Source organism: Mytilus edulis, chromosome 13 (assembly GCF_963676685.1).
Source record: "Mytilus edulis chromosome 13, xbMytEdul2.2, whole genome shotgun sequence".
Lineage (NCBI taxonomy): Eukaryota > Metazoa > Mollusca > Bivalvia > Mytilida > Mytilidae > Mytilus > Mytilus edulis.
In genome coordinates this window covers 32,108,702-32,134,366 of record NC_092356.1, presented here as the reverse complement: position 1 = coordinate 32,134,366, position 25,665 = coordinate 32,108,702, and the positions used below count along the sequence as shown (strand labels likewise).

At 31.9% G+C, this 25,665-nt stretch overlaps 2 protein-coding genes across 2 annotated transcripts in view; one reads left to right on the top strand and one right to left on the bottom strand.

Moving 5' to 3' along the window:
• The window catches only part of LOC139499998 (uncharacterized), a 45,156-nt gene extending 26,013 nt beyond the window's left edge, over positions 1–19,143 (top strand). The window contains exons 2-4 of the mRNA XM_071288688.1: positions 11,704–11,849; positions 13,743–13,820; positions 15,186–19,143. Of these exons, the coding sequence (XP_071144789.1) occupies positions 11,735–11,849; positions 13,743–13,820; positions 15,186–15,631 (639 nt within the window). The 5' untranslated portion in view covers positions 11,704–11,734 and the 3' untranslated portion in view covers positions 15,632–19,143. The remainder of the gene's footprint in view (positions 1–11,703; positions 11,850–13,742; positions 13,821–15,185) is intronic.
• LOC139499993 (serine/threonine-protein kinase mTOR-like) overlaps positions 1–25,665 on the bottom strand; it is a 427,410-nt gene that overhangs the window by 268,146 nt on the left and 133,599 nt on the right. The gene's annotated exons all lie outside the window — the stretch shown is intronic.

Sequence of the window (25,665 nt, the reverse complement as noted above, 5' to 3'; positions counted from 1 at the left end):
ACAAGGGAACGTCACCATCTAAAAACGGATAATTAACGATCGGAAATGAAAAATCATCCCTTTTATCATAAATTTTAGTATTCAGCTTTCCATTAGTGATATAGATATCAAGATCGAGAAAAGGGCAGTGGTCATTGTTAGTATTACCTTTATTTAAAGTAAGTTCAACAGGATAAATTTCATTAATATACATACTGAAGTCGTCATTATGGAGAGCCAAAATATCATCCAAATATCTAAAAGTATTATTAAATTTGTTTATCAGATGTTGTTTCGATGGGTCTTTGCTTATTTTTGTCATCAATTGTAACTCATAACAATACAAAAACAGGTCCGCAATAAGTGGTGCACAGTAAGTCCCCATATGAAGTCCGATAATCTGACGATATACGGAATCCCCAAAGCGAACAAAAATGTTAACTAGTAAAAATTCAAGGGCATATATAGTATCAAAGCATGTCCAATTAACATAGTTTTTTTTGTTTATTGCTACTAAAAAATGACCTAAAAGAGTTTGAACATATATATTCAGATTCTGATTTTTTGATGCCCATTTAATTAGGTGTGTGAATTTTTTCTTAATGAGAATGTGAGGCAATGTGGTATACAGGGTAGAAAAATCAAAACTTTGAACAGATTCAAAATCACCAATATAAGCATGCAATTTATCAAGTACCTCCAACGAGTTCTTGACACTCAAAAAGTAATTTATTACACTATTTTCGAAGGCCTTATTTGAACAATTTATTATCAGGTTTTTAATTGTACCAAGTGTGCTGGAAAGAAGAATAGACAATTTAGTAGTTGAACAATGGTTAAATATGTTTAGATATATTTTAATTAATTTTGTTTAATGTTTTACGTCTACTATTTTCAACAGAATAATCAAAAGTCTTTTGACTTGGTGTATTTGTATAGATTAGATAACTTAAGGTAATCAGCATGTTGTCAATGGAGAGGAAACCCTGTATATTATAATTATAAATAGATCAAATTTAGCATCGATGACAAACTACCCATAACTTAGGTTAAGATTGAGATTAAAGGTGAATACCCTTTTCAATCCGCCAATTAAAAGTCTACTATAAATAATTATCAAATTTGAGATCAATCAAAAATTTAATCTATATAATGCTTTGTATTTGATTGTTTTATTTCGTTTCTCAGTTTAAAAAAAACGTCTGCAAAAGAGGATTGTTTAGGTTCGTTTATATATGATTTTGTATCATTTCTAAGAAATTAATAATAATGACGTTTCGATTGATGTAACTGAATTGATAATATAATTTACGTTAACTATCATGTCATAAAAAGAAATTTTGAAACATCTTCATTGATTTTAATTCATAATCAATAGAGAAGTTTCAAAAATTCTTTTTATGACATGATAGTTAACTGGAGCCGGGATGAAACAAATATTCTCATAATTAAAAACCAATTGTTAAGCGAACAATTGAATATCTTTCCACTCTATTATATGGAACATATTAAAATTGGGTTTAAAATGTCACTTTCAGTGCCAAATGATAGCTCATTGTAAGCTGATTTTGAAATGTATGGTTTCTATACACTTTTGTTTGAAATAAAGGGAGATACAATGTAACTTGTTACTTCCGGTTATAGTATTTCAGTATTTTCATGTATATGTATGAAGTTAGAAAAAAGGTCAGCATCTAGAACTTCAAAATAACCATGACCTCAATTTCAAGGTCATTAATCTAGAACCTTTAATCAAAAGACCCTATGTTTTTATTATGGCCCTGCCACTAAGTGGTCGGGGACATATAGTTTTACCCTTGTCCGAAATATTGAAATTCCGTAATTCCGTAATTCCGTAATTCCGCAATTCCGCAATTCCGTAATTTCGTAATTCCGACATTCCGTCATTCCGCAACAAACCATTATACAGAGTTTTGTTTTCAAAATGGCTTCAGATATTGGGCTGATATATGGAATATAAGTTCTCCATGATAAGTTACAGATCAAGTTTAAGTTTCGTTTCGCTTTGCTAATTTTGCCAAAATTATGGGCTTGGACTTTGATAAATTGTTGAAAATCACAGTTATACGGACTTTTTTCTAAACGCTTTCAGATATTGGAATGATGTTCGGCATGTGAGTTAACTAAGATGAGTTACAGATCAAGTTTAAGTTTTTTTCTATTCGGCTAATTTTTGCCGAAATTACAGGCTTTTGACTTTGATAAATTGTTGAAAATCACAGTTATACAGACTTTTTTTCTAAACGCTTTCAGATATTGGGCTGATTTTTGGTTCGTGAGTTACTCAGGATGAGTTACAGATCAAGTTTAAGTTTCTTTCCGCTCGGCTAATTTTTGCTGTAATTTCGGGCTTTGGAAATTGATAAATTGTTGAAAACTAGAGTTATACGGACCTTTTTTCTAAATGCTTTCAGATATTGGGCTGAATTTTGGTATGTGAGCTAACAATGATGAGTTACAGATCAAGTTTAAGGTTCTTTCCGCTCCGCTATTTTTTTTCTAAAATTAAGGGTTTAAAACTTTGAAAATTGTTGAAAATGACAGTTATACGAACATTTTGCTATAAGCCTCCAGATTTTGAGCTGTTTTTTTTTTAAATGTGAGACTACCATCATGTTTGTGTCCACATGTGTTATTCGAATTGCAGAATTTTCAAATTTTTGAGACGGAGCCATTCGTGACACATCTAGTTAAAAAAGTTTAATAAGTTATATCATCATTTGCTTCAATTCAAATAAAAGGGGTGAAAAGTAACGTTTAATGTCAACGTACCCTGTTAATCAATATTTATGAGTTACGGCATGTTGCAACTAACAATTTAGCAAAATAAGTTGATGATATCTTATAAGATTTTTTAAAGTAAGTGAAAATAAGCTAAAATCACAATTAAGAACATGACCATGACCTTTGACCTTGACCTAATTTTCTTTTGTTTGAAATAAAAATCTCAAATCAAAAGACTCTTGTAATCTATCACTTATCATTTACCAGTTACATTTATATTTTACTTATTGTAAATACAAATGGGAAAATAACTCACATATGGAGGCTCTGAACCGCTTCGGTTAAAATTATTCTTTAGATCCTAGGGATATAACGAGATTGGGGCGATAACTCTTACAATAAAAACGTGTTCTGTTAAACAGGGTCAGTTTCAAAGTCGAAATTACTGTTCGATATAATATGCAAAAAACTTAAGCCACAGCTTTCAAAACCACAAAAAAACGGTGGAAGAAGAAAAAAATAATTATAATCAGAACAAAATCAATTGGTATTTCCACAGAAAAGTGGAAAGATTTTATTCAACTTAGAATAGCTATTGTTACGAATTGCACATGAGGTGTTCCCGCTACCGCTATTCATGAACACGACGTCACCGTTGTTGTGACGTTAGCTTTTCAGAGTTCAATACATGTATCATTGCAAGCAGTCGTTCTTATTTACTAAGCCTCAATTTGTGTCCGATACAGCCACTCTACGATATTGGTACCGAGACCAGGATGAATCTGAAGCTATGTTCGATACGAGCAGGACATAGAAATGCAGTTTCCAGACTGATAAAGAAATTTGAAGACGTTCAACAGGAAGAAGATGGAACCGTGGACACGGTGGATTTGTTGAACATATTGGATAGTCTGAAACGGAAGCAAGAAATATTACGCAAGTTAGATGAGGACATAGTACAGGAACTGGACGACGGAGATATTGAAACAGAGATCGTTGAAGCAGATGAGTATACATTTAACTAAGAAGGTGAAATTCGTCATGGCAACAAATTTATCTTAGTCAAAACTACATAGTTGAATACACACGCATAAAGTTTTACTACATGCATAGAAACTACTCAACCCGTTCATACTATAAACTCTTCATATACAAAACACCAGAACAACTCAAATTACCGTTTGTCAGATTTTCGCCCATCCTTTAGCTCAACTAGTGACTACAACAAACTACCCAAGTTGAATCTCCCTACTTTCGATGGAGATATACTTCAATGGCAGTCATTTTGGGACTCATTTGAGACAGCCGTGCATACGAACCCAACAAAAGCAACGTCCAAAAGTTCAATTACTTGAAATCGTTACTTCACGATGAAGCTCTAAAATCAGTGACAGGTTTTGCGCTCACTAATGCAAACTATGAAAAGGCAATTTCCCTATTACAAGAAAGATACGGTCAGCAACATAAAATTACACAGAGGTATATGCAGGAACTTACTGATATTACGTCGCCTAGGTACACACTTTTCAACCTCCGACATTTTAATGACAACATTGAAATTTGCATACGAGGTTTAGAATCACTGGACAAACTGATGATTCATACGGCTGTTAGTTCCAATAATATTGAACAAACTAACAGGGGAAATTCGAAAAAACCTAGCAACAGAATTTGGGTCCACAAACATACGCTTGTCAGACTTACTTAAAGGCATATTTAATGAAATAAATATCATGGAAGCCGGTAACTCAACAGACAGTCATGAAATTCCTACCGTTACTGCAGCATTTTTGACGAACACAAAACCGCGAAATCGACAATCAAGTCACAGCCACCAAAATAAGAATCACCAAAACTCTAACTTCAAATCTAAACAGTGCGATTATTGTCACGAATCACACGCCTCGGTAAATTGTACCAAAGTAACTGAATATAAAGACCGCATGTCAATAGAAAAAAGAGACCGCCTATGCTTCAACTCTTTAGGACATCATAACATGCAGAAAATGTCATTAGCGTCATCACACGAGTTTATGTAAGGATAATGCACAAATAGATAAAGAAGATAGTGTGAACGTAAGTACCATTCAACACAACGCGAAGGAAACGGACACAATTTTACATTCACAGGCAACCACGAATATCATGCTCAAAACCGCAATAAATCCTGTAAGTTCAGGACTACAATCTTTAGAAGCCAACATTCTTTTTGATGAAGGTGCACAGAGGTCGTTCATCACAGAAGACTTAGTCGCTAAATTGCAGTTATCAATAATTGGCACAGAAAGTTTAAAATTATCAGGGTTCGGGGACAGTGCAGAAAGTACGAAAATTAGACACTTAAAAACTATTTATTTGCTCACAGACGAAGGAAAATTGCCGATCAGAGTATTGATCGTACCGGAAATCGCCGCACCACTCAAAACTTACATCCGCAAAGCTGCTAAATTGTCATATTTATCCGAGATAAAACTCGCACATCCAGTTACCGCGAACGACAATTTCCAAGTCTCAGTACTCGTAGGAGCCGACTACTATTGGTCAATTATAGAAAACCATATCATTAGAGGTGAGGGACCTACTGCCGTGAAATCAAAAATAGGTTTTTTACTGTCAGGACCACTTCACGGTACATCAAGCTACAATGACCAGCCAACATCTATGATGAATGTAATGACATCAAGAAAGACAGAAGAATGCGACTTGGAGACGTTTTGGAAGTTAGAAACACTTGGAATTGAGCAAATAGGTGAGAAGGAAACAGGGAACAAGGAATTAAGAGAAGTATATGAGAAGATATGTATCAGTTTCCATGACAACAGATATTTTGCTACATTACCTTGGAAAGAAGAGCATTCACCATTACCAATGAACAAAGAGATAGCCCATCGCAGAAAAGAAAACGTAATTAAACGACTGAAGAAGGAACCGCAATTATTACAGAAATACGGAGAAATAATAGGTGAACAAGAAAGAAGAGGATTTATAGAGAAGATAGGCGAAGACACAGTGACTAGTAACACAGTGCACTACATACCGCATCATGCCGTCAAAAAAGAATCGTCGACTACACCTATTAGGATAATGCTTGACTGTAGCTGTAGAGCAAGACAAGAAACTCCTAGCTTAAACGACTGTTTAATGGATACACCACCTGATCTAAACGAGTTAACAGGTATTTTACTTAGATTTCGATTAAATCAATGGGCAGTTTCAACAGATATTGAAAAGGCGTTTTTGAATGTTGGTTTAGAAGAGAAAGACCGTGATGTAACTACATTTTTTTGGTTTTCCGATCCTACAGACTCTACCAGTCCGCTCTCAATTTACCGATTCAAATCCGGAGCTACCTGTTCTCCGTTTATTTTAAATGCCGTTGTTCAAAAGCACCTAAGTGAAAATACATGTGAATGGACTGATGCCATACAGAAGGATCTTTACGTTGACAACATAATTTCAAGTTTTCAAACCGAGAGCCAATTACTACAATATTTTTTTACATCTCGTACCTTATTTGCAAAAGCGGGATTTAATGTACGCTCTTGGGCATCAAACAACAAGACTTTACAAGATCGTGCAACGTCAGAAAATGTTCTTGATAATGACAAACTTAGATGGAATACAGACAAGGACATGCTTACTTTCGCAAAACAGGAATACGTCGAAATGAAGGATCATTTGATTACAAAGCGTGAAATTCTTAGACAATCTTAAAAAAATTACGACCCTTTCGGAATTATAAGTCCGATAACAGTAAGGAGCAAAATGTTCATGCAGACCCTATGGGAGAAAAACTGGATTGGGATGAACCGTTATCGCTAGAAACTATAATGGAATGGAAAGAAATTCAACGAGACACACATGAATGTAAAGAGACTGAAATTTCAAGACCGTATTTCAAAGAAAGGAGATCAACGGAAGATATTTCACTACACATATTCACAGATGCAAGTTTAAAGGCGTATGGAGCATGTGCATATGTAGTTTGCGGGAACCAGTCTACGCTGATTATGTCTAGAAACAGAGTTGCCCCATTGAAAAACATGACAATTCCGAAACTTGAGCTCATGGCAGCAGTGATAGGGAGTAGATTACTAGAACATTTGAAGTCATATATAAGCTTTTCACAGGCAACACTTTGGAGTGACAGTCAAATTACACTTAGTTGGTTAATGACTAAGAAACAAGTACCGATTTTCGTCAAAAACAGAGTTGCGGAAATAAATCAGCTTAAGCATGGATTTTCCTGGAGATACTGTCCGACTGATTCAAACCCCACAGACTTACTTTCAAGAGCAATGACAGATGTAAGGTTTAAAAATTGTGATCTATGGATGAAAAGCCCCGGATGGATTGTTGATACTACAAAATGGCATCAGTGGAGAAAAGAAGCTCTAATATTTACAACTCTTACCAAAGATAACTTATCAACAAACACAAACGATAGAGCGACAAGTATTACAGTGGGAATAAATAAAAAATCATGGATATAGATAGGTATGGAGCGTACCAAAAACTTCTACGTGTAACAGCGTATGTATACAGATTTATTTACAACTGTAAAAATGAGAAAACACGTAGTGGAAATTTAAATGTAAAAGAAATTCAGATAGCATCCGTTGCTTGGATACAGGATTCACAGCTTCGACATTACCCGGAAGTGTTTCACAGTTTACAACAGAAAACGTCAAAAAATATTCTTGTAAAGCAGTTGAAATTGTACCTGGACGAGAAAAGGTTGTGGCGGACGTTTAAACAACGCACCTATTGCCGCTTCAGCCAAGTTCCCGATATTATTGCCAAATAAGGATACATTATCAACTCTAATTATAATGGATGCCCACAATAGACTACTTCACTCTGGATTAGAAAGTACTGTCACTTCTTTACGACAGTTTTACTGGATTCCAGCAATCCGACAATATGTGAAAACAATTATTCACAAATGTGTTACTTGCCGAAAGGTTACAGAAAGATCGTATGCTACTCCGGACCCACCGCCTCTACCAGCAGACAGACTAAGAGATTCACCGCCGTTTACTGTAACAGGTGTTGACTTTACTGGTGCATTGAGAATCAAAACTAAAAATGGAGTTGGAGGAAAAGCGTACATTTGCCTATTTACTTGTGCGAATACAAGGGCAGTACACCTAGAAATTGTAGAAGATCTTACAGAAGAGACATTTGTTTTAGCGTTTCGCCGATTAACTAGCAGGAAGTCGTTACCAAAAATCGTGATATCAGATAATGGTACAACCTATGTAGCTTCGGCAAAGAAAATAGAGTTTCTAACCAAGTCATCGTTATTAAATGAACCATTAAATTCGTATTGAACAGTATGGAAGTTTATACCAAAACGTGCACCATGGTACGGTGGTTGGTGGGAAAGATTAATAGGTTTGACAAAAAACTGTATTAAAAAAGTTTTAGGAAAGACATTTGTGAGTTTACGTGTACTTGAAACTATCGTCACAGAAGTGGAAGCTATTCTTAATGATCGTCCGTTGACGTACCTATCATCTGATCCATCGGATAATGAACCATTGACATACTCACATTTACTCTACGGAAGAAGAATTACGATTTTACCGTACATGGGAACTTTAGATGGAAACATTGAAAATTCAAAAAATTTAACACACGCATCAGCTAATAAATTGTTACAGAATCAAAATCATATCATAGACAATTTCTGGACAAGATGGAAACGTGAATATCTTACATCCCTTAGAGAACAACATCGAACTAAAGGAGTGGACAAACAGAACATTAATATTGGATAGGTAGTTCTAATACATGATGAAACTTCAAGAACAACTTGGAATGTAGGGATCATCGACAAATTGGGTCAAGGACGAGATGGGTTTAGCAGATCAGCTATTTTACGGACTAAAAATGGTCAAACGTCTAGACCTATTAGCAAGTTATATCCTCTAGAACTAACATCTAATGAATACACAGGACCGTGTGATGAAATACTACCCGCCAGACGAGCGAAGACCGATGCAAAGGAAAAGATAAAGATGTGGACCAAATGAGACTATCGTATAATTTTATGGACTGTTAACTGTTCGTGCTTAATTACAGAAATATTTTTTTTTATTCGTGCTCATGATCAAAGACAGTTTAAGCTATTCAAAATTTTCAGAGACAGTAATTCAAAGTGAAATTTTCATAATTTATTTTCATTTTATTGTAATTAAATTCATTTGCGGGCCCCCAGAATGTTAAGAATTGCACATGAGGTGTTCCCGCTACCGCTCTTCATGAACACGACGTCACCGTTGTTGTGACGTTAGCTTTTCAGAGTTCAATACATGTATCATTGCAAGCAGACGTTCTTATTTACTAAGCTTTAATTTGTGTCCGATACAACCATTCTACGATAGCTACTAAGGGAATAGATTAAATTGAGATTAATAAAAAAAAAGTTGCTAACAAGTCACTGTACGTACTTCTACAATATACAACACCCTTACTGCATAATAGAGCTTTCTTACAAATTGACGAAAGGTACGTATGCTTGACGAATCACACGTAAGACTCGTTTAAAAAAAGAGGGACGAAAGATACCAAAGGGACAGTCAAACTCATAAATCTAAAACTAACTGACAACGCCATGGCTAAAAAATGAAAAAGACAAACAGAAAAACAATAGTACATGACACAACATAGAAAACTAAAGAATAAACAACACGAACCCCACCAAAAACTAGGGGTGATCTCAGGTGCTCCGGAAGGGTAAGCAGATCCTGCTCCACATGTGGCACCCGTCGTGTTGCTTATGTATTTACAAATCCGGTAAATAGTCTAATTCGGTAGGTCACATTCATGAAAGGGAAGGGGATTGTAGTTACGACGTAAGGAACATATCCGATATCATTTGTGAAACGGTTATTCCATAACGGTCAACCAACTCGTGATGGCGTCCGTAAAATTTACGAAGGGATGATTTCAACTTCACCATTTGGAACTCTTGGTTTAATAGCTTCCTTGTGAGCAGCAACCCTCTATCAAGAAAATCATGATAGGAAATGCAAGCACGGGAATATCGTATCAATTGGGAGATATATACCTTGTATGGAGGTGCTGCTGGAATGTTGCTACTTAGAAATTGAAAGTTCACAATTGGAAAGCTGAAATCATCTTTTTTGTCGTAAAGTTTAGTTTTCAACCGACCCTCATTGTCAATTTCTAGATGTAAGTCAAGATATGAAGCCGACTTAACTGTATCTGTAGTATCCTTTATCTCTAGTTCGATGGGATAGATGTGTTCGACATAGTCACCAAATTTTGAATTGTTTAGTGAAAGAACATCATTTATATAGCGGAAAGTAGTGTTAAAGGATATTGCTAACTTCTTATCTTTTTTCTTAAAGGAATCCTTTCTTTTGACATATTTAATTAATAGTCGTGGAACTTCGGACAATTATCCTCCATGCAACGACACTTATCAAATTGGATTTTTTCTTGGGATATATTTAGGATTTCGGGACGTACGATAGGTTAAAATATGATACCACCAGGTCGGAGGAGATAACACTTCAAAATATCCTAAATATAGAGTAGTCAGACGAAAACATTTCCCCTAATAGACTAAAAACCGGCCCTCTTCAATACTACAATGTTGCACTGTTTAACCTAAAAAAAATGTCAAAGCAAATACATTGTCTTCTTCCCTTACAGAAAAATGAGAAAAATCAAAGCACAAATACTTTCTTGATTCAAAATTTACAACGCTCAAAATAATAAAATAAAAATGGAGAAAACAAGATGATCTTAAAACTATGCCATATGCTGGTGCTCGTTTAATAACTTTTGAATCATCGCCTCTCCCCTGGTAATATTCATTGCCCCCCCTTAATGTGTATAGATGATACACCGGAGCATTGGAAGGGTTGTTTTATTGTATAATTACGTTTTGCCTATTGTCCTGAACATTCATGAAATATTAGCCACTGGACGATAAGTGACAACTTCGCGTCTATCTTCCAAATATTTGTACTGTTATATTGTCATTATAAAATCCACAAAATTGTAGATTTATTTTCTTGATATAAAAAATTTGTTTTTCTAGATTTATTTTATATTTCTTTTTAAAAACATTGTAGCATAATTTTTTTAGCAAATCTCGATATTCCATTTTGACAATTTCCTGAAAATTTAGTATAAAAAATAAAAATAAATGTGAATCTTGTCGTTAAATTTAGACTAACGTACTTCAATAATGCCATTGAAATGTTAATCGTGAAACTCGTGCTTAAAAAAATCCCGCGGAAATGTGTGTACTCGTGGTTTACGTCAGTAACGTATCGGAAGTAAGTGTATTTGACACTATTTTCTCTGTTTGATTATATTAAAATCGTGTATTATTCATGTTATTTACGATATTATTATTTTTGAAAAATAAACTTGATTTAGAAAAGAATGCTGTTTTACTGGATAAAACAAAGACTCTTTTAACTGTTATTGTGGAAATGCAATACGTGCACCCTTTACGTTCGTTCGTACCTTTCGTCAATTTGTAAGAGAGCTCTAATAAGCTATAAAAGGCATGATACAAGTCAAATACGTCGAACTAGAAAATTACCGTCTGGTTGATACACAACTACATAATGATTAATGAAAAACAGGTATGATGTACAACAATACACAACAATCCTGGCCTATTTGTTGGAATTCTGATTAAAGGATTAAATTATTGCGCCTGGCGTATGTGCTGGCATTCGCATTAAAGGATTAAATTATCATAAAGATTGTTAAACATTCCTATAGGTAGGTAGATGGGACAGAAATAACAGAAAACGAATTTATATATTTGTAGGATGTTATCGATTACTATTATACTCGACGTCGTTTTGCACTATGTATACTTCGTAGATAATTGAGATGTTCATTCTGTATTATTTAGAAACTAAAGTTCATTGATATTTAATGCATGACAGAGAATCATTATTAATATTGTTCTTGCATAAACAGGCTTCTATATGGTAATCCTTTTGATTGCTCAATGTGTATAATGAAAAGCTTCCAGGATTTTCTTCAAAAGAACTTTAGGAATTCCCGTGCAAGTTGCAATGGCGAAGCAAACCTGTTAATTAACCATAACTTCACCAGCTGCAAAGGTAGTATAATCCAGCTAATATTTTGAAATAAATCAAGATAAACATATCGGTGTAGGACAAAACTAGTTGCATGCAGCATGTGGCAAATTCTTGGCACAGAAACAAAGCAAATGAAACTTAAGTATTTTCATGTTTCAAAGACAAGCTTCCAGTTACACAAACTATCACATTCAATGAAACAATGTGTTGTACAAAAAAGAAGAAGTGTGTGTGTGGTTTGATTGCCAGTGAAAACAAAGGGATAATGTATAAAGTGTCGTGCGAATGTGATGAATACCTAATAGTTGAAGAGGATTTAATTGTTGAATTGAGCATCTAGTGCAGTAACATTGGTACTGTTAATATTATAAAAAGAATAATATGAATTCATTTATACTGTAATTAGTTGTTATAATTTCCAAGATCAAACTATAACAAACATAAAATATACACGATATTAATTTGAAGTTTGAGCCCTTTGACTTTCTTTTGCGGATTGTTAGCCATCTCGATACTTATATATACGTAAAGCCTTCTCTTAATAATTATTTTATTCTTGATGTAATTTCTAGTTGAATTTATTTTTTTGTATCGTTTAAAATTTAGTTGTTCTATGTTCATATTGTTGTGTTTAAACTTTAGTTGTTCAATGTTTATTTTTTTGAGTTGAAACTTTAGTTGTTCCTTGTTTTTGTTGTAGTGTTTAAAGTTGTTCTATACAGATATAGGAAGATGTGGTGTGAGTGCCAATGAGACAACTCTCCATCCAAATAACAATTTATAAAAGTAAACCATTATAGGTCAATGTACGACCTTCAACACGGAGCTTTGGCTCACACCGAACAAAAAGCTATAAGGTGGCAAAAATTTACTAATGTAAAACCATTCGAAGGGGAAAACCAACGGTCTAATCTATATAAAAAACGAGAAACGAGAAACACGTATAAATTACATAAACAAACGACAACTACTGTACATCAGATTCCTGACTTAGGACAGGTGCAAATGTTCATTTTGTAGTGTTTAAACTTTAGTTGTTCTATGTTCGTTTTATAGTGTTTAAACTTAAGTTGTTCTATGTTCATTTTGTAGTGTTTTAACTTTAGTTGTTCTATGTTTATTTCACAACACTTGTATCTTTGTGATCAGTGGTCTGTTTGACATATATATTTTTTTTCTCAAGGATTTATTTTATATTTCTTTCTTTAAACATTGTTCCTGTAAGGGAAGACAACAGCACCTCTCTGAATTACTACTTTGCCTCCACTATGTTTAATAGGAAGTATTACAGATAAATAAGATTGTGTTCAGAAAAAAAACAAATCTATTACATTACTTCTGAGCTCGGTGTAGTCTGTTTATAATTAAATGTAGGAATATTAAACTATGAGACATAATTTCACTCGCATATGTTTGAAACATACATATGATGTAAATCTAATGACATTGGATTTGCTGTAAAAAGAACATTCATGCTTGGTTTGCAAGGGGGGGATCTGATATTATTCCCCACACCCTGCCTTCCCACGAAAATTAAATGATCTGTGACTAATGAGTATATTGAAGTTTCCAATTTTCTGTATTCAAATATTTGCAAACTTCTTTATAAATATTTGATTCCTAGCCATATGAAATATCTATCTTTTTCTTCTGTCATCTTTTTTTAACACTAACAATCCAAAAGACATGCTAAGAAAATCATAAACCGTGCAACATTTGAAATACAGTTTGAAACTGGTATAATTAACACTTTGCTTTCCGGTAAAGAAAAACAATTGAAGCCTATTGTATTTCTTCTGAATATGCTGCTGTCTGCATGTTGATAAATTATTGTTTCCCAAATATATGCTCTTACTCATTCAATTTCATGATTGGTGGATTGTTGCTTTTAAAAAAAAACTCTATTTTTGTCAGGTACACAAACGACAACAGAATCCTCTCCATTGTCTGTTACTACAGAGTATTCAGCACGTACAACAGAAAGTACAACAGGTATGGTCAGAGTTTATGATTTATTTCGTTGACTGCAATTAAATTGTAATGTTGGTTGGTCGTTCTCATCATGAGTCCAGATTGAGAGATTGTTGACACAAATTATATTTAATAATCAAGATGAAACTGTCTGGATATATAACAACATTCCCTTCATATCCATTTTTTTCTTATTTATCTTTGCAAGAGTACCTACAGTCTTAGTCTATATCGTCATGCAATAGTATCACTTTAAAAACCTTAACGTGTTTAGCAATCACACAAGTTTTAGTTTTCTTAAATAAAACACAAATTAAGAAATAAGAATTAGTTCAATTTACTATCATTTAAAGGAATGACTAGCGTATATTTAACCAGATTAGATTGTTTAGACATAAGTTTCCCGTGTCAAATGTAAGAATCTATTATATCTCTTTTGAACAATATGTTGTGTGTTTATAAATTGTATGTAGTAATATTACACATGCAATAACATAAATGATACCACACGCACATAAACAAAACCTAAGCCGATCAAGATTTTTACAAAATTTAATAAATAGAATAGAAATTGATTTGATTTATTTTGTCTCATTATTACGCTATAACTCCATGTTTTGTAATAAAATCTTTGCCATGTTTGGGGTTTTTTTTTTGTAAATTTTTTGATTGCTTGCAACATCATTTTTTTCTTCTTCATTTCTTCATTCTTTTTTAATACTTATCATCAAAAAAAGCAGGATGAGGGAAATATTTTCCGTGCAAACATTAAAATATTATTTGAAACTGGTGTACATGTAGTTAACACTTTAATTTCTTCTAAAAATTGATCCCTTAAATATGCTATTGTCTGTTTGTTGATGAATTGTTGTTTCCCAAAGGTATGTTTTTACTCTTTTTCTTTAATAATTAATGGGTTATTGCCTTTTTAAAATTCTTTTTTCCATTTTTACATTCTAGTTCTTTGCTGTTTTGGGGTTTATAAATGTTGTTTCATGTATCACTATTTATTGTCCTGAAATTATTCTTATATGAAGTGCTTTTATTGTAATACTTCGAAAGTAACCATTACTTATGGTCTAAATGTATTAAAGTCCGATCTGTCTCCATGCTTTTTAATTGCATTATTGACTTAAGATTGCAAATTAATAACAAAATTAAACATTTCTGCCTTTTAATTTGAAGAATGATGAGGAACGGAATGAATGAAATATAGACTTGCTGGACGAAATCGACTGTATTGATATATAATATCCAGATAAGCAATCAATGTTTATGATAGTTAATAATAAGAATTCTGTTTTTTCTTTGTTTAAATTTTATTAGATACTGAACAAGGCCCTGTTGACGCCATTAATATTACATCAGATTGCATTTTCTTTGTAGGTATAATAAATACAGAAGTTATCTTTTTATCTAGTGGAGGTGGCATTTTATTCCTTCTCAGTGCTGCTATCGCTTGCTTTTGCGCTCGTAAAAAATATAAAAGAGGAAACTTAACCCGAAACGTTAATAACCACGACGATAATGTTGACCGTCGAGCAGAAAGCAGTCCAAATGCGTCCACAAATAGAGGGAGCGATGCACAATATGAGGAAATTGAGGAAATCGAAATGTCAGCTGTCATTGTATCACCATTAGAACAAAGAAATCTAACTGATGGTGATATATCAAGTGATTCGTCGGCGGACGGGATTCAGGTGGACGAGGAGAGAAGAAGGAACATTACAAATGTTTATCAATCATTACAAAGGAGTAGTCTTAACGAATCGAGACTTTATTCGAGTCTTAAAAGTCTTCATCTGGAAGAAATAGTGGATGAACCTATCTAAAACAAAAACATTTCTTAAACAAAAGACAATAACAAACAGAATATAAAGTATTATTTGGAAATCAGTCCTTTTGATATTGACATACTTACTTATAAACCGTTTCTTATATTCTCTTTTGAAAGATTTATGTTTGTTTTAGTAAGGTTCACACTTAACGTAGCACAATTGACATTGTTTTGTAATTGGGGCCTTCATGGGATCCACATATAAACTCTTGACTGATTTTGTTGGTGGGCTTTGACTTTGATCATTCATGATCAAGGTTAACAAATCAAAGAGCTTCTTGTGCATGTCAAGATTTTTATTATATAAATTTAATTTTAAAATGTTAAAACAGAAATTGAAATTGGTCACGAGCATGTTCTATCTTGAAATGCCCCAGAAAATATCAAAACATTCAAAATACCTTTCTTTGTTTTGTTTTTTATATTCCCCTACCCACTTGTTATGTCAGTAATGACCTCAGAGGTTCAATTCAATTTTTATTAGCATTTATCATTTTATGAAATAACTCCTTACAGCTGTATACAACGATTCAAGTGTTTATTTATTTAATTACAGTCAAATACGTACTTGCAGAAGTATACCACATAGTGTTTTTTTTCTGTTTAATAGTTGTATTAATCATAAGGCAAACAGTTTGTAAAGTGTTTATAGATATAATTCCTCAATTTCTTTTCCTGTTAATTGACGGTTGCGAATGTGCAATCAAAAAGAAAACAATAACAGACTTACAACAATAAGACAAACAGTCATTAACCATATAGAACACTTCAGATTAAGCAACACTAATTAATAGAAACCAAGATAAAATCATGTAGGGTTAACAACTATTGATGTATTGTTAACATTATTTTTTTATCCTTTGTTAAAATAATAGTAGACACGTACTGGTTATTTTATGGAATATTCTATATGATAATTAGAATTGCTATTATAGTTCCTTTTTAAAGTGTTTATTTTGCATGGCCAGAGTTTATAACAATGTCAATGTACGTGCTCTCCTCTCTTTGGAGTCCTATGATTACGTTATTGAATTATTCTATGCGGTGTTGTAAAATCTATGGAGTAACAAAGTATTATTTGTTGATGTATTTGTATATATTTATTTTTTATAAAAGTTTGTTCAGTTTTCGATGCCGTGTATACTTACATTATATCTATGATCAGATATAAAAAAAAATATGTACGTAAAAATAGAAATGGTGGTTTTTTACTGTTTTTGTAGTTGCAAATGTCTACTCTGTACATTTTTCAAATATTTGTTGTTATCCATTTGAGATTTTTTATCAGATGATACAATATATCACACATATATTAAAACTTAATCAGTTTGAAAATTAAATCTTTGATTGTAAACCCTTTAGCTATTGTTTGAATTTTATGAACTGTCGTTGTCAATTATAAAAATGTTATTTCCAGTGATGTCATAGGTTGAACCTATAGATCGGTTGACATTGCTTGTGATGTGTGAAGGGCTAAGTTGGGGTGCTTCGTCACCGATAACATTGAAAGTTACATCATTGTCTGCCAATGTAATGTTTCTATCATATGAAACCTTCTTTCGGTTACAATTAAGATAGTTTATCTGTGGATTCATTCATGATATGATCTACTAACTGATAATCCTGATGAAGCATGGTACCCTTCCTACTGTTTCTGTCAACTGAAAAATTGCTAACTGAGATGTATTGATAATTTTACTGTAAAATGGTGTTTTTGTATTCAACAAACTTTATTAGGTGTTGTTAAATTTAAAAAAAATGTATGTGTAATGTTTTGTGTGTAGTAGCATATGTTTACTCTGTACATTTTTAAAAATATCTGTTATGATAATTTGAATGTATTATCTTTGAAATGATTTATGCTAGATTTTACTCTCTGCTATTCTTTAAAATGTATTGCAGGATAACATTTGAAAAAGCCTGTACCAAGTCAGAAATATGGCAGTTGTTGTCCATTGGTTTGATGTGTTTTATCATTTGATTTTGCCATTTGATTAGTGACTTTCCGTTTTGAATTTTCCTCGGAGTTCAGTATTTTTGTGATTTTACTTTTTACTACTGCTTTTGTCAATTCAAATATTGCTGAGATGTCTTCACAATTTTTCTGTCAATAGGAAACCTGTGTTTTGTACGCAAGAAACTTATTAGGTGGTGTTACATTGAAAACAATTTATGTATGTATACTAAGTTGTTTTGTCGTAGCATATATGTACTATGTACATTTGTTTACTATCTGTAATGATAATTTGATAATCTGAATTATCTTTGATTTGATTTATGATAGATTTTACTCACTTTTATCCTTTATAAAATACTGTAGCCTTACTACTATTTTTGTTAATGGGAGACTTCCTGACTGTGATGTGTATATATAGTTACTGTATATAGGATACATGTGTTTTGTAAGCAGGAAACTTAATCATTGTTAATTGGGTGGTGTGAAATTGAAAACAATGTATTTATACTGTTTTTTTTGTAGAAGCATATGTCTACTTTGTACATTTGTTACTATCTGTAATGCTAATTTGAATGAATTATCTTTGAATTTATTAATGATAGATTTTACTCATAATCATCTATGATGAGTTTATTTGCAACCACTGGGTCGATGCCACTGCTGGTGGAGATTTATTTCCCCGAGGGTATCACAAGCCCAGTAGTCAGCACTTCTATATGATATGTTCATAATTATAAATTAACTGTTAATAAAACTTTGAATTTTTTAAAAACTAAGGCTTTTCTACCTCAGGAATAGATAACCTTGGCTGTATTTGGCAAAACTTTTAGAAATTTTCGGTCCTCAATGCTATTCAACTTCGTACTTTATTTGGCCCTTTAAACATTGTTTGATTCGAGCGTCACTGACGAGTCTTTTTGAGACGAAACCCGCATCTGGCGCAATTATAAATCATTTTAATCCTGGTATCTATGATGAGTTTATTATGCTTTGTAAAGTGTTGTGTAGCTTTACTATTGCTTTTGTCAATGGGAGTCTTGCTGACTGTGATGTGTAGATATTTTTACTGTTGATGAGAAACATGTTTTTGTATGCACAATCTTTATTCAGTGGTAATAAATTGAAAACAATGTATTTGAACCGTTCAAATAAAAAGTATGATTCAATTCATGTTTTGAACAGTGATACAAAAGTTGTCATTTTAGTTATAAGAGAATTTTATAAAACAATCAGAATTTTACATGGTTAATTTGTATCGATGTAGTTTAGAAAATCCGAGATAAATATTCAGACAATAACTCGGAGGAATACTTACAAGCGACAAAAGGATGAGCAGTCCTCCAAACACTTATAAAACTTAAAAACCTGATCCACACGAACTCAATAAACAACAGGGTGTGAATTCATGTGCTTTGTGAATGGAATTCGTGTCGTAATTTTCTATTTTTGTAACTTAATTTTTTCATTTCGATTGCTATATGTACATTTAGATGACTGTTTGTAAATATATGTTTCGTGCTTTATGTATATAAAAATAAAAATTATATAGACGTGTAGTTTTCATTGTTTTTTTGACATACAAACATTCGAGAACATGAACATGTGAAGGATTCGCTTTTGGGAAAGAAGAAAGGAGGATTCATATAAAAATCATAAGTTTAATGACAACAAACAATGCAATTGACAAAAGTAAAAACAACAAAGGGAGGAACACAATTACAAAACATCTCAAAAAATACTAAAGACTTAGCAACACGAACCCCATCAAAAATAGGGGAGAACTCAGGTGTTTATACAATTTTAACAATTCCTGCTAATCAAGTGGCACCCGTCTTCTAACTCTTCTATCAACTTTGATGTACCAAACTCCTTTTCCTTTAGTCAGTCCATTCGACGTTTTTATGAGAATTTAGTTTTAAACATTTACCTACCATCATTTAATCGTTAGTACAACATCCTAATATACAGTTATTTAATATGTAACTATGCAATATATCAAAGGATATTTCCCGAGGTATGACGATCAGCTTATTGTTCCATTGTCAGAAGCCAACGGCTGAGGGCAATAGAACAATGAGCTGATCTTCATACCAAGGAAATATATTTTTGATCTGTTTTATTACCTAATACATACTGAGTCAGTTCTATTAAATTCTTAGAAATAAAACTTATGAAAGCTGAGTATGAAAGTAACAACTGTATTAATTAAAATGTGTAAGGAGCATACATGTACAACAAATACTTTAGAAATTCAATAAAACGGACATGCAATCAGAGTAATTTAAATGACAAGAAATCATTACAGTCAACATATCAAATATTCTTCAAAATTTAACGGCTATGCCAAGAACGTTTAAAAGATCCAATTTGATTGGACAACATGAATAGCTTTCAACTAATCAGATTTCAGAATAAGAGGTCATAACAGGTCAGTGCAATAGACTGCACACAGGTGCAATAGAACGATAATTTCCAGTGCAAAAGACCACGGAACAAAAAATGGTAGAAAAATAGCAAATAATATGGAAATATTAATAAAACAGTAAAATGCTCTTTATTAGGTAATAATATATTTTTAGTATTTTAACGGAAATCTTGGCACAAGATTTATTCGTTTCTATGTATGTAAGTGGTTTTTTTTTCTCTTCAGTGTTCCTGTTCTTCGTTGTTTTCCCTTATTGTTGATGTGGTTACCTCGATTTTAGTTCGTTACCCGGATTTATTTTCTCTCGATCAAATTATGACCTTTGAATACCGGAACACTACTTCTGTTAACTTTTGTCATACGCGGAAAAAAGAAAAAAAAAGGACTGCTTTGTTTGATTTAATTTTGATCAATCATCAATAAATAGTACTACTTCAGTTAAATAATTATACAAACAAAAATTATTGGTATTTAAAAACATAGACAAAAAGAAAGAAAACTTATATTGTTTAAGAAAGCATATACTAAATAAACTCATCATATAGATTTATATATGTACTAAGATAAATAACCGTTAAAACTATAACAATAGATAAAGCTATTTATATCTGTTCTAGATATCCACCAGGAAATGTTGCTATTAAAGTTTTATAAGTAGACACACGTGAAGGCTTATAAGTTGTAATACTACTTTTACAGGATAATCATTATATCAAGATGCAAAGCAATTATGGCTCATATGTGATTTGTCACTATTATAACGTTCATCATTCAAAATCAATATACACTACATAAGAAAATGCCTGTGAAATGTCAGGAATATGGTTATCTATTCGTTTGATGTGTTTCAGCTTTTGATTTAGCCGTTTGATTAGGGGCTTTCCGTATTAAAATTTCCTCGGAATTCAGTGTTTTTGTATTTATTTTTTTTTAATTTTTAAGAATTACTGTGGATTCATTTTTTTTGAAAAACCAAAAGAGACGAGTCCCGTTAGTATAGAAAGCCCCTGGTTAGAACTGCTTTTGTCAGGAACTGCTTTTCAGATGTAAGTGGAATTGTTCTATGGACAGTTCTACGACAGTTCATCCCACAGTTCCTAAATTATACTGTGCAGGAAATGCTTACTCTTTCGGAGCACCTGATTTCACTCCCGGTTTTAGTGGAGATCGTGTTGTTTCTTATTTATATTTATAACTGTTGATGTAAATGTCCTTTGGTTTTTTTAGTCTTTGTTTACTCCTTGGTTTTGATTGTTATTGTCTTTATGATTAGTTAGATTTAATCACAATTGTATCTATCTTGTTTAAGTACATTATTTAACATATCATTGGCTTTGATTTGGGTTTGATGCAAATTTTTCTTATGAATGTTAAAACTAGATATACACTTCGGACGCAACACAAGTTAAGTGTTATTTTTATTCGAATATGTTATATATTGAGAAAGCGAACCTAAAATATATAATTATCTAAATAAAGTACTTAACTTTGATAAGTATGCCTTTTGACATCTTAAAGTATTGCAAGTAGATACACTTAGTAGGCGTCGAGCACTTGATTATTACTTTTAACAACAATTTCTTAAAGAAAAAATAATGTTTCATCACCTTTATTTCTGATTTATAAAAATGCTATCATTAAAAACTTCACGACGTTTGGAGTAAAATTATAATGCATCAGATATGAAGGCATATAATATGATGAGATGGTTTTGACATAAAATGGTAATAGTTACATATATATTTTGTATGAAATTGTAGTAGTAGTAGAAGTAGTAACAGTAATAGTTCTGTAAAGCAAAATATTGTCCTGTGAAATATTTCCCCTTAAGACAATATGTTATGACTCGGTATCATGAAATTTTGTCCACATCTACGAAATAATGTCCAGTAAAGGACTAGTTTTCCTGTGAAATACAGTTCATATACATACTATAGTCCATAGATGGATATATAGTATAAAAAAATCCTGTGAAAGAGAGCTTATCCAAGGTTATATATATTGTGTATATTGAGACTATATTTCATAGATTGATTTTCTTGAAATTTTGTCTTATGAAAAGGAGATTATAAACATTTAACATTTTGGATAATGCTATCATTAAAGTGTTTTAATTGAATTGTTCTACGGAATGTTCTGGGACAGTTCATCTCACAGCTCCTAAATTTATGGTTCGTTACAATTATCACAATTGTAACTCTCTTGTTCAAGAACATAATTTTGTATATTCTTGACTTTGATTTGTTTTTGGTGCAAATTTTCCTTTTGAATGTAAATACTTGACATGCGTTTCGGACGCAATACAATGTAAGTGTTATATTCATTAGAAAATGATAAATACTGAGAAAGCTAAAATAAAATGTATAATTATCTAAATAAAGTACTTAACTTTGATAACTGTTCCTTTTGTCATCGTTAAGTATTGTAAGTGGATATACTTAGTGGGTGTCGAGCACTTGAGTATTACTTTAAGGTGGTACCTAACACTTTCACTAAAATTAATTGGCGAGTTTAATTTGATAAAATTTTGACAAAGTATTTACTTTGACCCTTTAACAAAAATATAAAAATTTCAAAAATTTTTAACCAACCGTTATGTCAGAATAATTACACTGGTTATATAGCAGTTTGAGAAACACCAATTTTAATCTTTCAAAAGCTTATTATTCCCTTTACAACACAACGTAATTAAAACGTTTAGCTGATTTTACAGAGTTATCTCCCTGTAGTGTTAGGTACCACCTTAAACGAGACATCCTTTAAGAAAAATTAACGTTTCATCACCTTTATTTCTGATTTATAACAATGCTATCATGAAAAACTTAGCTACGTTTGAAGTAAAATTATAATGCATCAGATATGAAGGCATATAATATGATGAGATAGTTTTGACAAAAAATAGTAATAGTTACAGATATATTTTGTATGAAATTGTAGTAGTAGTAGAAGTAGTAACAGTAATAGTTTTGTAAAGCAAAACATTGTCTTGAGAAATATTTTCCCCTAAGACAATATGTTATGACTCGGTATCATGAAATTTTGTCCACATCTACGAAATAATACCCAGTAAAGAACTAATTTTCCTGTGAAATACAGTCCATATACATACTATAGTCCATAGATGGATAGTATAAAAAAAAATCTTGTGAAAGGCTTGTGAAAGGGAGCTTATCCAAGGTTATATATATTGTGTATATTGAGACTATATTTCATAGATGGATTTTCTTGAAATTTTGTCTCATAAAAAGGAGGTTATAAACATTTAATATTTTGGATAATGCTATCATTAAAGTGTTTAAATTGAATGATTATAAAACAAACCTGCATACTCAATGATCGCAGCATTGTTTTGGTTATACACATAATTTTCATGAAAAATATTTTGAAAATTCCAGAAACACTCACAATGTCATTGCGGATGATTTCTTAGGGAAGATATAATTAGATAAAATATTTTCATAGACAGTATTTCATAGTAAAATATTGTCATGGACAGAATTTCACAATGAAATATTCCCATGCACAGTATTTCATAGTAAAATATTGTCATGGACAGAATTTCACAATGAAATATTCCCATGCACAGTATTTCACAGTAAAATGTTGTCATCGACAGTATTTAATAGTGAAATATTGTCCAGATGGAAATGACAAGATTTCATGAACAAGGACATTATTTTATGTTACAACTAAAGGTGAAAAAAAGATACAACAGTAATGATATGAATGATTTTTTCTTTTAAACTGCAAACAATGAAAACTAAATTTTTTTTTTTTAGATTAAAACTATCATTTGCCCCTAATGACAATGTGCTTTTGAAATACACATTAAACCTTTTCAGATTATTTATTTTAAGTTAGAAGAGGGACTGCCACTTTCCGGCTTTTTCTGTTCAACAGTATGCAAGATAAAATTTTAAACTAAGCTTTAATCAATTATTTGACTACAATTTTCATAAACGAATGCACATCTGAATAAAATATATCTTTGACATCTACAATGAGAATTTATTTACCTTATCTAATAACGTAATATCAGATATTCATAAATTTGGGAGAATATTGTCCTGTTATTTATAACTCAAAACTGTCATGAAATTTTTGAAAAGTTCAAAAGCATTTCAAATACAAATATAGTTTTATTGTACATGTAGCAAAAAAATTTCTTGCAATAAATAGTCTTTTATCTCAAAACATCCCTTTTTAATGCTCTTCAACTTTGTACTTGTTTGGCTCTATAAATATTTTGATATGAGCGTCACTGGTGAGTCTTCTGTAGACGAAACGCGCGTCTGGCGTACTAAATTATAATCCTGGTACTATTGAAGACAAAACATAATTTACAATTTGATGCCAAAGACTGAAATCCTCACCAAACAAACACATATCTTGTATTAATGGATATATTTTCTGTTCAAAGTTTCTATCCATCTATTTTAGTATTTTAGATCAAAGTAAATCCTCGTTATAGGTCAAAAACTTGTAAAAGAAGTTTAATGAAGACGTCAAATGAGGTAGAACAAGATATTCCCGAACTAATTCTCAGATTTCTGTTCCATCTTAAGGTAGCACAATACATTTTTTGTACCACAATCAGACAACTTCAAACTGATGTAATTGCTTTCATCCCCCTTCAAATTTTATAAATGAGGTACCAAAAGAAAGAAGAGAGATTAATCTTCCAAATAGTGAAAAAATCATTATGTGATAGTTATCAAACAATTAATTATTATTTAATTACTTGCTTTTATGTGATGTCCACACTTGAATGAAATTAGCTTCTTTGTCATTCATAGCATACTAACATATTTAATAGATTATTAAAGCATAGTTTGACCTTCAAAAGCGTGTCTCAGATTTTTCCTATTGTATTTCATTCTCTCACAAACCTTCAATGAAGATTGCAACATCAATCTATAAGAAATCACTAGATTCAATTGGGTAAAAATTGTGTTCTATTGATATTTTCGGAAATCTGAGACATATTTTGAAAATAACTGGTCAAGGAACCACATGTGTGAAAATCAGGCATATAGGGGCACCCATCAAGGAGCTAAATTTATTTAAATCCACATTTTAATGACAAAAATTAATGTGTCACAATTGAATAAATAAGAATTTTCCTTCTTGTGCCCCATTAACTTCAATATGATTCACAAATGTACCATGTGGATACTTCAGGATTGACCTTTAATCATAAATCAATTAGGTTTTGACCAGTTAGAAGGCATTCCATTACAGCAATTCTAAATATATAAAAAAAAATGCATACCCTATGCATCAAAAATCAGATCTGGAGAGATATTTTATATCGTTATTGACCTTGCTGTAAGGCAGTTGCTACTTATATGGTCAACAAAACTCTGCCCACCATGATAAAACTTTATTATAAATGATCTCCGAAGTTTAATTACAATTGCATTTACTTTTTTTCAACATGGATTCTATTCATTTAGTACATAAAATAATACATATGTTTTTAGATTGTTACAAAAGTTAGTTATTCTTGTGTACACAAAATGATCAGTTGATTAGTCTTGAGGATCCTTATTGTGGATTCTAGAATTATAATTGTATACAATGACAATATGGTGTTCTCTTTAAAATAGATGTTTTTCATTTTTGCAGTTTGAAGATGAAATATTTC